General features: G+C 40.9%; 1 protein-coding gene across 18 annotated transcripts in view; it reads right to left on the bottom strand.

The window, feature by feature from the left end:
- The window catches only part of Ppp6r3 (protein phosphatase 6 regulatory subunit 3), a 112,876-nt gene that overhangs the window by 63,906 nt on the left and 35,078 nt on the right, over positions 1-13,892 (bottom strand). For all 18 annotated transcript variants that reach the window (XM_040750457.1, XM_040750463.1, XM_040750472.1 and 15 more), the window contains one exon: positions 1,664-1,896. In XM_040750457.1, coding sequence (XP_040606391.1) covers positions 1,664-1,890 — 227 coding nt within the window. In that variant the 5' untranslated portion in view covers positions 1,891-1,896. The remainder of the gene's footprint in view (positions 1-1,663; positions 1,897-13,892) is intronic.

Genomic DNA, 13,892 nt, shown 5'->3' with positions numbered 1-13,892 from the left:
GGTGCATGCAGCACAGGACTCAAGAGCCAAGGATGTTACACTGTAACAATAGAAATTTCTCAGTGAGGATACAGTGTCCTGACAGTCATCATAGCCCAAGTGGACAGAGAAGTAGCAAACTCTGAGAGACAAGTTAGGGGCTGCTGGTTTCCAAGAAACTGTATTATACACAACTGTGGCAATGACAGCAGATACATGGGCAGGCCACTGCTCAGCTCAAGTGGGTTACAAGTGGTATGATGAAGCTCTGATAAGCTATCAAATGCTCAGTCTCCATCCCATCTAAGGAAAACACCTATCGTGGTATACTGAATGGATAAACAGATCACCAGTCTGAGGTACTGGGGGATGAGAGTAGAGCATTACACCAACCTATGCCTTCCACAGGAACCTTCCAGGATCTTGAGAGGCCCACTGTCATTCTTCACTATGATCTCACTCAGTAGGCCACAGGCCCACAGGAAACAGCTGGCATCTGCTCTGCATTTATTTCCTCACAGGTTTACAAAAACCTGCAACCTCAACCTGTCAACTGCTTGTTTACTTGCAGCTTCCATAAAGAGAGGGTCCCACCACTCCACAGTGACTTGCTTGAAGGCCTATTATCCTGGACCTATTATCATACTGCCTCCATCTCTGATCTGGATAAGCTCCATCTAACTTACATGTCAGCTCACTGTGGCAAGAATTCCAAAGCAGCAAGGGGTTTAGGGGAACAGAAACACACTATTATTTTATGCTGTACACACTTTTCTTGCTTTGTAAGAAACCGGTCTCCACTGAACACTGTGATCTCCAATGATAGCTAATGTCAATCTTAAAGGCTGGGAGAGAACAGGGCCTCCTTGAGAACCCAAACCATCAACAACTTTAAAGGCATGAAGTATTATTTTACTGACAGCATAATTTTCTCCCAAAAGAAAAAGGAAAAGACACCTGAAGAAAGTCATCCCGAGGCAGGAAGGCCAGTGTCTAAGATCACAATTCCTTCCACTCTGTCATATTAAAGGAATCACAGCATACATTTACTTCTGAAGGGACTCATCTTCAGTGTGTGAGAGGCTGACTACTTCAACAATATTGGATATGGACCCCCAGATTAAAAGGCCATGAAGTGTTTAGTGTTCCCAGAGGTGTACAAAGAAGTGTTACAAGTGGCAGCAATAAAGGACTTTCATTTACTATGCCATGCTGTTTGTACACAGATTCAATTAAACTAGTCACGAGTAGATAAATCCACTCTATTTATTAGGGCATTCCCTGACTGAATATACTACTATTCACCAAGATTCACACCTAATGTTCAGGCAGTAGAAAGATGACCTTACTATATGAGCAGTACTCTTCAAACCCAAGCTCCTACTAGGCCCCTAGGCAATCCTGGCTAGTCAGAGACTTCTGGCTTCCTATCTGGAAAGTGAAAAAGACATTATTTGAATGTCTTACTGATATGAGAAGTTGGCTTGTCGCTTATTAAGCATGTTGTACTATGACTGAGATTAACAACTGACATGCCTGAGATTCACTGGAGTTGGCTCTAGAATGGACTGTGTGCCCTATTAAACCTGTAGCTTTTGACCATCTCAGTGGCTCTAGGGAATTTGTAGACAACAAGAGTAATCATTTTCTACTCCAGCCTAAGGCAAAGAAGCCATTTTCTTACTTGTATCTGATCTTCTCATCCATGTCTTGAGGCGGCTCTTCTATAATGAATGAGACTAAGTCTTCGAGACATTCTGCTTTTAACAGAAACTCTATGAGCTTGCGGTTCTGTGCTTTACACTCTTGTAAGACATCCTCCTCATCCATTAGCTCCTTCAGGGTTACATCTTCTTTCTCTAGAAGTGTGTCTATGTGGGATGATGAGTGAAGATCAAATTTCCAAAACATGCTGGTCTAAATGAAACAGAAAGTAGTTCATAAAATTTCAGCTTTATTTATTACTTTTTTGTAAAACAAATTTCAGTTTAGTTGTGGTCTACAATGCCACTTTGGTATTAACATAAAATTAAAGCAATTTCACAATGAACCTACAAAATGATTTTTTCTTTTTCTTTCGAGACATGGTATCTTTGTGTAACCTTGGCTGTCCTAGAACTAGCTCTGTAGATCAGGCCATCCTTGAACTCACAGAGATCTCCCTCTGCCTCAAAAGCGTGTGCCTCTACCAGCACAGTTTACAAAATGATTTCTTTTCTCTTTTTGTTATTGTTTCTCCAGACACGGTTTCCCTCTGTTAACAGTCCTAGCTGTCCTGGAACTTGCTTTGTAGATCTCAGAGATCTATTTACCTCTGCCTCCCAAAATCTGGATTAAAGGCATACACCACTACTGCCCAGCACAAAGTGATTTCTTAGTGAGTAACACCAACAAGATTTTTGCCCACCTTCTCAAAAAAAAAACTATTTTTTTACAGATTTATTGGCTTCCTTTTTAGACTTTCTACAAACTTTTTAAAAAATGTACTTACTTTTATTTTATATGTGCATGACTTGCATGGAATGGCTATGGAAATCAGAAGAGGGTATTTATTGGATGCTTTAGAAATGGAGTTATGAATTATCTGTGAGCCACCAAGTAGGTGCTAGCATTCGAAATCAGATGCAAGGGTTCTTAACATGTGAGCCCTCTCCCCATGCCAGGAAATATTTTTAACTGGTTAAAATGCTGAAAAGGCTAAACAAAAAAGCTTGAAATGATTTTTAACCTGCAAAAGCAATTCATCCAAGCCAAGCAGGCAAGAACCCATAATTCTAGTGAGGCAGGATGATCACAAGTCCTAGGCCAGCCTGCGTTACACAGCAAGACACTATCACAAAAAAAACCTAACAGGAAAAGAAGTAACTCATTCACACTTTGAGAATTTAATGTTGGCTGGGTATGATGGCCTGCACCTTTGATCCCATCACTCCAGAGGCAGAGGCTCTGTGTATTCAAGACTAGCCTGATCTACAAAGCTATCACCAGAGATTACTTAAAAAGGCCCCATCTAAAAAACAAAACAAGCCTGGTCTACAGAGCGAGTTTCAGGACAACCAGGTCTACACAGAAAAACCCTGTCTCGGAAAAACAAACAAACAAACACAATGCTAATGGAGGGCAGGTCCCCAAGACTCACAGAGTGGAAAGAACCAGCTTTTCTAAGTTGTCTTCTGACCTCAATAATCATGTTGCCTATTAATTTTAAAACTTGTTTAAGCAAAAAAACAAAACAAAACAAAAAAAACTTCATGCCCAAAATTCTAGCACTTGGCGATTACTGGAGGTTTGTGTTCCAGTTTGGGCTAGCACAGCAAAGCTGTCTCAAAAAACAACAAAAACCTGAAAATGGCAACTCTTTTGAAGAATGAAGAATACATTCTCCATAGAACCACCCTCTTCAGCAACAGATAACAATTAATGAAGCCTAGCCAGAACTCTCCTTATAACAAGGAGTGAAGACCTGTTGTAAAGCAGCCAGTGAGTTCATTAATAGCTAAAAGTCTAAGGTCATAAAAATGCAAGAAAGAACTAAGCTTCAGAACTTAATTATTCAAGAATTAGACAATTTTACTATCCTAAGTCACTATGAGAAACAACTGAAAGTCAGCCTCCCAAGCATTTCACTCATCGTCTTTTTGAACTCGGTCTCCACGCCCACAACCATGAAATGCTTGTTCTTCAAGTCACAGAGTCAAAGGCATGTGTTACACATGGAATGTGACAGAGGTCTCAAAGGCCACTTCTAGTCAGTAGGTAATAACAAGATACTGTCATTCAGCACATTCCTCAGCAGTAACAGAACCACTCAGAGTCTGCTAGTCTCAGAAGGGCTCAGAGACTTCCTTGAGAGTGGTGAGACATAAGGTTGAATGTTCCCAAACAAAAGCTCTTCATTAGCTACAGCTTTGATACCCACCCAGCAACGTGCATCCTCTTAGGACTAACACCAGAAAAGCCACCAATAGCTACGTGTTCTTACAAGCCAACAGGAAAGAAAAGGAAAGTCGGTCCTATTTATGTAAGGTACATCTACTTTTTTAGCTATGTGTTTTGCTAAACTGATCCACATCCGAAGGTCTCCTGAACATTTACCTCAAAATTATTTCTTTAAAAGTAGAAAAATTAGCTAGGCGTGGTGACACACATCTTTAATCCCAGCACTCAGGAGACAGGGGCAAACAGATCTCTGAGTTTGAGGCCAGCCTGGTCTACAAAGTGAGTCCCAGGGCAGCCAGAGTCACATAGAGAAATCTTGTCTAGAAAAATTAAAACCAAATGACAAAATAAAAATAAACAGAAAAATTATAGAGGCAAACTTTACTCACACTCTTAAGTCACAGTGACTGATCTAAGAATAAGAAGCTAAAAAGCATGCTATGCACAGTAGGTTCTTCAGAGGAGTTTCCACTTCACATAACAGATGCTCGGAATTGAGCCTGACTGCCCAGCATGCAACCTCATTAAGAAAGTTCAAGAATTTTTGGGGTACAAGTTTCAGAAAGCAATACTGTCAAGTATCAAGTGTTACCAAAGTCATTGCCTCAGTTTATAATGCCTTTACATGCTCTTAAGAACACATGACAATCTGTTCACAATCTTGAGCAGCAAGAAGACTGAGAGCCAAGGAAAAACAAACAGCAGTTGTTCAGTGCACATGACCCAGATTCACAGATCTCACTTGGAGGAGTGGGGGTGGGGGATGACACATGGACAGACAGACCAACGATACAGCTCCACTGAGAAGAAGCAAGGCAGAGGTTTCCAGTGCAGCACAGCCTTTTTCTATGTATACAACATAAATGATAAAACAAGCTAGAGAAATGCAACTCCTTAAACAGACACACAAGCAAGAGACCTTCCTCATCTATGATGGGAGGCAAGAAGAGACCTATAGAAAGCTCTTTGGCAGTCAGCAGAAGGTATTTAAGCAGCTGCCTAATTTAAATACAATGCCAAGCTAGCTGTGATTAGGAAGTCAAGGCAAAGATGGCAAGAAGCAACGGAAAACCAGCCCAAAAAAGTCAGTAGTGGGAAACCTTAATTAAGACATACATACTGCTTTGGTTTTCAGATTGGGGGAAAATAGCCAATAACAAAACAAAACCCATGTCATTTTATCCTAATCAGTTGACAAGCACAAACAGTACCAGAAAATAATGTCAAAAAAGGAAAGGAAACAAGAGCAGTTTTTCTTTTTAAATTCCCAAAGAGAAAGGGAAAGGCTGTCTCTTTTTAGGGGCACAAAGTCATATCATCAGTGTCATCATCAGTGTTACCTATAATCTTCTACTAAAGTAGCGGCTGCTCACTTATTTGCAAAATCTTTAAAAATCCCAACTTTTTTTAAACTGTATTTTTTACAGCCTCACTACTCCAGAATGCACTGGCCAAGATCCTATCAGAAAAAAAATCAGAGTAAATACTATAGATGCCTACAAACTGCAGTTACAACTCTCAATTATGAATCAAGTGGATTTACCCACTCCAAGTGAAACTGCCCAAATCTTACTCTTATACAGGAAATCTGTCAAATATAGGATTTGCAAAAAGACCAATTAGTCACGATGAAACAAGAGCATGGGTTGGCAAACACACCCAACCCAACCAACCCAGCCCAACCCAACCATCTGCCTATTAAGAATAGTTTTGATATTTTTTAAATGGGGTTAGGTTTGAGTTGGAGGAAGGAATGTGACAGAGCTTATCTGTGGCCCACAAAATCTAAACTATTTACTATCTGGCCATTCACAGAAAGCACAGTGTCTTCTGACCTTTAAGAAGTTCCTCCTGCAGTTGTGTTCTCTTACCTCCTAAATTCTTCCAGGCATTGTCTACCAAAGCTGCAACCTGCCCTGCTACAGCTATGCAGCTAGCTTGCTCTGCCCTCCTGGGTACACCCCATGCATGGGATGGCATCCAGCTGCATACACAGGTAGGTATTAGGTAGATGAGAAACTTTGTCATACTGTGCAATTGATCAGAAAACCTACATGCTGCCCCCGTTACATTTAGCCAGTTGCTAATGACCAGAACGGCCCTAAAAGATGATGGAAGTGTTTAAAAAAAAAGTTTCAAATTGACAAAAGGAAGCTACCTAGAGACCTATGCCTTGCCCAGGCTGTTATAAGCCACTCAAAACAATAAGCCCAGTGTCCATCAGGTCTATGTGTATAGTAGAATGGCCTTCCTACTGGCTCAGTGCTGTAGACTATTAGTTGAAGATGTGTTACATTCATTTATGCTATGGAATATTTGTTTAATAGTGCAAAGACATATTGCATTCTTTTATGTTGCATTTGTTTAACACCGTGAAACTGGGTTACTTTGCCTGCCTAAAATACCTGATTGGTCTAATAAAAAGCTGAATGGCCAATAACTAGGTAGGAGAGGGATAGGAGGGGTTGCCAGGAAGAGAGAATAAATAAGACAAAAAGAGAAGAGGGAGGAGCAAGAAAAGGAGCAGAAGAGTCATAGGGGATGTCCTTCTGTATACTGTGAATGTATGTTCCTCTTATTGGTTGATGAATAAATGCTGATTGGCAGTACCTAGGCAGAAGCATACACCAGGCAACCAGACTAGGAATGCTGGGAAGAGGAACACAGAGAGAGTAGATAGAGAATAGCTACGGGGAAGGTAGGGCACCTGGACATTCTCTGGTAAGATAAGGCCATGTGGAAATACATAGATTAATAGTTAAGAGTTAATTAAGAGAGCTAGCCATTAAGAAGTCTAAGCCATCAGACAATATTATAATTAATATAAGCTTCTGTGTGTTTACTTGGGACTAAAGGGCTGCGGGACCTGGTGGGATAGAAACTCCGCCTTTGGAGGAGAATGCTGGAGGCCAGTCACACAGCCAGACATGAAATAAGAAAAAATATATAGAAATAGAGAAAGGTAAAAGCCCAGAGGCAAAAGGTAGATCGGATAATTTAAGAAAAGCTGACTAGAAACAAGCCAAGCAAAGATCAGGCATTTCATAAGTAAGAATAGCATCCCATCTATTTATTTGGAGCTGAGTGACAGGCCTCCCAAGAGTTAAGGCATTAAAAACAACAACTACAGCCCAGGCTTTTTAATCCCCTAACTCAAAGCTGTGTTTTGAAGTATTTACCTAAAATATAAGCTATTTTAAATATGAACTTTAACACTGAGAAAATTTTTCAGCATTTATTGTAAAATGATTGATTCCTTCACCACCACACTGCGTAGTACATAATTCCCACAGTGATTGTTCTTTATATTGTGAATGCCACTAACTCAGTATCAATATGTAATCACAGTAAACTCTCCTAGCAAACATAACCTGTTTTGCTGTATAGTCCAGTAGCAAGCTGACTGGATACAATAGACACTGGTAAATCAGTTGTGTGTGTGTGTGTGTGTGTGTGTGTGTGTGTGTGTGTCACTCACCTTTAATCCTTACACTAAAATCTCTGTGAGTTCAAGGCTAGATACAAAATAACAATTACAGCTGGGGCAGGGTGTGTGTGTGTGTGGTGTGTGTGTGTGTGTGTGTGTGTGTGTGTGTGTGTGTGTGTGTGTGTGTGTGTGTCATTCACCTTTAATCCTTACACTAAAATCTCTGTGAGTTCAAGGCCAGCCTGGTCTACAGAGTGAGTTCCAAGACAGCCAAGGCTACAGAGAGAAACCCTGTCTGGAAAAACAAAAAAAAAACAAACAAATAAAAATTACGAAGTTCAACTGTCCTTCCTCAAGTAAAATGTAGTCTTTAAAAAAGAAAAATGGTCAGTTGTAGTGGCACATACCGGTAGGATTTGCTGAAGGAGGCAAAGGCAGAAAGATCATGAGTTCGAGGACAGAGTGGGCTACATATTTTAAGGTCTGGAGAGATGGCTCAGTGGTTAAAAGCACTGACTGCTCCTTCCAAAGGTCCTGAGTTCAATTCCCAGCAACCACTTGGTGGCTCACAACCATCTAATAATGAGATCTGGTGCCCTCTTCTGGCCTGCAGACATACATGCAGGCAGAATATTGCATGCATAATAAATAAATAAATCTTAAAAAAAAAAAAAAAAAAAAAAGCTGTTGCCTATTCGGGCCGGAGATGGTTCAGAGGTTGACAGCACTGATTGTTCTTCCAGAGAAATTGGGTTCAAATTCACATGGCAGCTCACAACTGTCTATATAATTCCAAGATCTCACATCCTCACACAGATATACACATAGGGGAAAAAATGCATATAAAATAAAAATAAATATAAAATTTTAAATGGAACTATTCCAGCATTTGAGAAACAAGTGGGCAGAGTTCTATGAATTTGAGGCCAGCCTAATCTACAGACCAAATTCCCAGCCCTGCCTCCAAAAAAGAAAAAAAAGGAAAAATTAAAATGGAACTATTCCAGTTAGGCATGGGAACCTGAGACTATAATCTCACCACTTAGGAAGCTGAGGTTAAAAGAATCTAAGCTCAAGACTAGCTTGGGCTACATAGTAGGATCTTGTCTTAAAAACTAACAACAAGCTAAGATTTGCAAAAACAAAATAAAACAACAACAAAATTGAGTAAGAATTAACAACAATAAAAGCAAGAAAACACTGGGGGATGGGAAAGAGAATAGGGTTAAGACAGAGTCTCATATAGCCCCAAGTAGCCTCAAATTCACTATATTACTGAAGCTGGCCTTCAACTGATCCTCATACTTCTGCCTTAAAAATCCTAGGATTATACATACGTACCATCATGCCTAAACCTAAGAAAGTATTTGCAGCAGACATAAATATATTTAAAATCCACAATTCAGCCAAGTGATAAGCAAGAGTTCAATCTCTCCTAGGTCAGCAACATGACAGGTTTGGTGAGAGACCAGGATACCTCCCTTTATCAAGATCCTGAGCTTCTTTTACAAATTGGACCAAGAAGTTTGAAAAAAATTTTCCCATGAAAGTAATAGATATTTTTTAAGCAAGCAGATCATCAGGGAATCACCTGATCACACAGTAGATGATTTCTGCTGGTCTTCATCATCACAGTGAAAATTGCCATCTACATACACAAAATAGGGCCAAAGGACCTATCATCTCTGCAATAAACCTATTCACCTCCAATCAAGGCTTCAATTACAGATCCATTAGGATTGTTACACTAGTTTGATACTACAAAGTTGGCTCTGGAAGGCAATCTCGGACATGAGACCTTCCTTTCAAAGTGCGTCAGCACTCAGTGTCTTCGAGGAGAAGGGTGCTCCTTTGCTTTAGGCAGGTGTGAGGAACTATATGCAAGAGGTGTGATAAGAAACACTCACTAGTCTGTAGAACCTATCATGGTCTTGTTCACACACAGAACACCAGCACACCCAAAGAACTTAGGCATGATGCACTTGCTTCCATCAAGTAACACATTACCCTTTGTGCATTACCTTTTATGTTAACCTGATACACAAACTAGATTTATCTGAAAGGAGGGACTCTCAATTGAGAAAATGCCCCCATATGATCTAGCTGTAAGGCATTTTCTTCATTAGTAATTGTGGGTGGTGTCTTCCCTGGGATGGTGGTCCTAGATTCTTTAAGCAGGCTCTATACCTCAGGATTAGTTCCTGACTCCAGGTTTCTGCCCCGGTTTCCTTTGATGATGAATAGCGATATGAAACGTAAGCCAAATAAACCCTTTCCTCTTTACTTTTTGATCATAGTGTTCTGTCACAGCAGCAGTATTCCTAACTAGAACACCTCTGGAAGCCTCTTCAGTGCAAGTAAGTATTCACAGAGCCCTGGATTCTATTGCCAGCTGCAGCACTGCTGGAGCTCGCAGTCCTGAGACCTCATCTCAGCACTTTAAGCCAGCAGCTCTACATTAGCTGACTGGGAGTGGGGGTGGGGTGTGGGGTGTTGAGCAGCTGCAACCTACTGCAAACAGAAGCTTACTATTCAGTAGCATGCCAAAATGACACCTGAGAGCTTAGAGCAGTGCTCCTCAAGCTTTCATGGGCAAGGAGTCACCTTGTTAAAATGTATCCTGATTTCTCATTCAGGAAAGAACTGCTCCAGCCCAAAACTCTGCATTATCTACCTGATGCCATGAGTGTAAGCTAGTGCTAATCAATTGCTATTCAAAGGAACAACTAAGGATCAATTTAGCCTATATTTTCAAAAACTGTAGTAAACATGTTTGATTATATAACCATGAAAAGTATACTAATGTAAGCATGGGACTGTGTTCTCAGTCCCAACAGGACACAGGAGAAACATACCATATGACTCCCCAAACAATGACACCGAACGCTAAAAAGGCAAATACCAGAAGCTACTGGTTACTCTGAAAAGAGAAACTACTGATGGTTGTTGCCCTAGAATGAACTGTGCACTGCAGGAATAGTAAGAACTGTAATAGCATCAAATTCAGAACCATATCATTCAAAGAGCTCTCTATTTCAACTAAGCACTGCTCTCTGCAGAAAGAAGTGGGTTCAGTCCATACCTTGCCCTGTGTGACAGCTATACCCAAGACTGGCTGGGTGCAAGGCAAAAAAACAAAACAAAACAAAACAAAAACCGTTCAAATACTCCAAAAACAACTCAAAATGGTAAGGGATTTCAGACAGCCAACAGTAAAGCATTAAAGGAAGGCTTGAGGCACAAGGTTCTATGAGAATACACGGTGCTGTCAAGCAATCTTTGTACACTGTAAATATGTCTTACTAGCCTACAGCTAGGAAGGAAAAATTGGACGGGAAAACCAAACTAGAAGAATTCTGGGAAGAAGGAAAGAAATACAGAGGAGTCATCAGTCAGTGGAGAGTAAGCAAAACATGCCAGAGAGGTAAATGCCATGGGCAGTACATAGAAGTGGGTTAATTTAAGTTATAAGAGGTAGTTAGTAATAAGCCTGAGTTATCGGCCAAGCATTTATAATTAATATTAAGTTTTTGGAAATGCTGATAGGACAGGAAAACTCTGCCTACAACACAGTAACATGCTAGCCCAGTCAAATCTGTATCATTTCAGAACTAGCCCCACACAATTCCAAGTCCAAAGGGAACACCAGAGCAAAAACTCAGGCTTGCAGTAAACACTGCCAGGACAACTCACACATCAGTGGTTGTAGTTACCTCAACATGTGGAGCACAACAAACAAAAGGAAAGAAATAGGGACAGCTGCTTCTGTCCAAGTAACACATCAGAAAAGACTCAGCAAACAAAATGTGCCTGAGCCAGGCGTTTGGTGGCACAGGTCTTTGATCTCAGCACTTGGAAGGCAGAGGCAAGCTGATCTCTGAGTTCAAGGCCAGGACAACCTCCAAAGCAATACAGAGAACCCCCCCCAAAAAAAGTGTCTGAAACTTTTAATATTATTTAAAGAATGTTATGAAGGAAATATTTTAAAACACCAATTAAACACACTCTTACATATGTATTCAAAAGCATGGAAGCACACCTCATTCCTATACATTCCAAGTCTCCTTTCAACCCTCCCAGGAGGCTCCTACATCCCAAGTGACACTTACTTAATGCAAATACCATGTGAGCCACATCTAAGTATAAAGTTTTTAGTAGCACATCAGAAAGGTAAGATTGAACTGGAAGGACAGTTCAATCAATAAAGTTTGCTTGCTATACAAGCATGAAGACCTGAGTTAGAGCCACAGAACTCAACGTAAAAGTGGTACATTCTTATAATCCCAGCACTGAGAGGCTAGGAAAGGTGAAGCCATGGGGCTTGCCAGCCAGTCAACCTTGCCTAACCCACAAGCATCAGAGCAGCAGGAGATCCTCTACCAAAACAAGGTGGCTCCTGGGGAATGACACCCAAGTTGTCCTCACACAACCACACATATGCATATACAAAAACTAAGTGAAAAGCCTGAGGAAATTCAATGTATATCTTACACCTATAGCACATAAAATCTGGGCTTCCCTATTTGAAGTTCTCAAGAGCCATGTGTCACCTACCATGCTATGCATGCAACAATTAGACCCTACATCATTTAAGATTGTTTCAGTTGCTGGGAGGTGGTGGTGCACACCTTTAATTCCAGCAGAGGCAGGAGGATCTCTCAGTTTTAAGGGAAGCCTGGACTGCATACACAACACAGTGAAAACTTGTCTCGAAAAAACAAACAAAAAGCTGTTGCAGTGACTAACCAAAAGTCCTCTCGTAGTAGTACTCAAATAGTCCCTACAATCTTTCTACAACCAAAGTTAGTCATTAACAACATTTTTCAATATAAAGGCCAGAGGAGGCAAAGTAGGCAGGCACACCTGTAATCCCAGCACTAGAAGGTAGAGACAGTGCGATCAGCAATCTCAGCTACATAATACTAGAGCCACCTCTCCCACTCCAACAAAATGGTGGTTTTGTCTGTCTGTGAGACAGAGTCCGGAGACATAGGCAGGCTAACTTCAAACTCCATATTGTCCTACTTTCACCTCCTGGGTGCCCAGATTACAGACAGGGAAGTGGCAGAAGGCATTTCCTTGGAGAAAGCAGAAGCCTGTTGCTTTTATTGGCTCTAACATGGTCAAAAGCAATCAGTTTTGTCATATCCAGGTATGCCAGAACACTGTTGATAAGCCTACTTTTCTTTGAAAAAGGAAATTAAAAAAATGAATCCGTGAAACATTTTTCCCTCAAGACAAGGTTTCTCTGTACAAGTAACAGACCTGGTTGTCCTGGAACTCGCTTTGTAGACCAGGCTGGCCTTGAACTCAGAGATCCACCTGCCTTTGCCTTCCAAGTGCTGGAGTTAAAGGCATTCACCACCACCGACCAGTCCCATGAAACTTTTTAATGCTAATTTCATTGTGTCAATAATACAGGAGTAAAACAAATGGTGCTGAATGCATGAAAAAATATAAGACACAGAGAAAGCCTTAACAGACAAAGGAAGCAAAACCCTCCATGTTTGCTCCACAGCAAGAATGGTCTGTGGAGGACAGCCTGCCACTGGACTCCATTATAAGTAAGCCTCAAAGGACTGGGGCCAAGCATGGTGATACCGGCCTATAATCCCACACTCAAGGTTCAAGTTCAAGGACAACCTGGAATACAGATGAGACTCTGCCTCAGGAAGAAGGAAAGGGAGAAAAGAGGATAGTGAGTATCTAGTGGGGGTGCGCAGATCTAAATGCAGATAAGAGACAAGAGATTCAACAGGCTTTGGCAATCTCACAGCAGGAAAGAAGGCAACCAGAACAGAAGGCAGAAAGGGAAAGAGCAATACCAGGCCAGACCTTGAAAGGCTCAACATAAATATACAACAAGCTCAGGTTTGCTGCAGAACCAGAGAGATCAATGAATTTTAACTGAGAAAAAGAGACATCTCATCATTGACAATAGGGACCACACAAAGTACTTTTCTGACTTTCAGAAACACTAATGAATGGGAGTAGACACACTGAAGATGAACAAGTACTCACTTTGCAGAGGATATATCACTACAGAGAGGGGAGAGAGCAAAGCCTGACCTAAAAGGGATCAATCTAGAGAAGATTCTGCAATGGTTCAACTCTGAAAAATTATTTCTCCTAAATACCATGCCTTTTTCACTGTCAACAAATTTCCACACTGTCAAAATCTAGTTGATGCTTTTTATTCCTCATTGTACTTTGGTACTGAATGACAGACTTGCTGCTTACCTGTGGAATTCTTAGCCACCTGGCAAACACAATGCTCAAAAAAACAGATGCTTCCATACAACATGGTCTAAATGTACTACTGTGATGCAGAGAACATTCAGCAAGCAGGAAATCTCATCATCCAGTTCTTGACTTAGCAGTTAAGAGCATTGGCTGCTCTTCCAGAGGACCTGGGTTCAATTTCCAGCACTCACAACTATCTGTACTTCTAGTTCCAAAGGATCTGATGCCCTCTCCTGATCTATGCAATCACCAGGAATACATAGGGTGCACCTACACATATGCAGGTAAAATACCCATACATAAA

The sequence above is a fragment of the Mesocricetus auratus genome, unplaced genomic scaffold (assembly GCF_017639785.1).
Source record: "Mesocricetus auratus isolate SY011 unplaced genomic scaffold, BCM_Maur_2.0 Super-Scaffold_4256, whole genome shotgun sequence".
Taxonomy (NCBI): domain Eukaryota; kingdom Metazoa; phylum Chordata; class Mammalia; order Rodentia; family Cricetidae; genus Mesocricetus; species Mesocricetus auratus.
The sequence above is the reverse complement of the archived record's forward strand: the minus strand, read 5'-3'. Positions and strand labels throughout refer to the sequence as shown.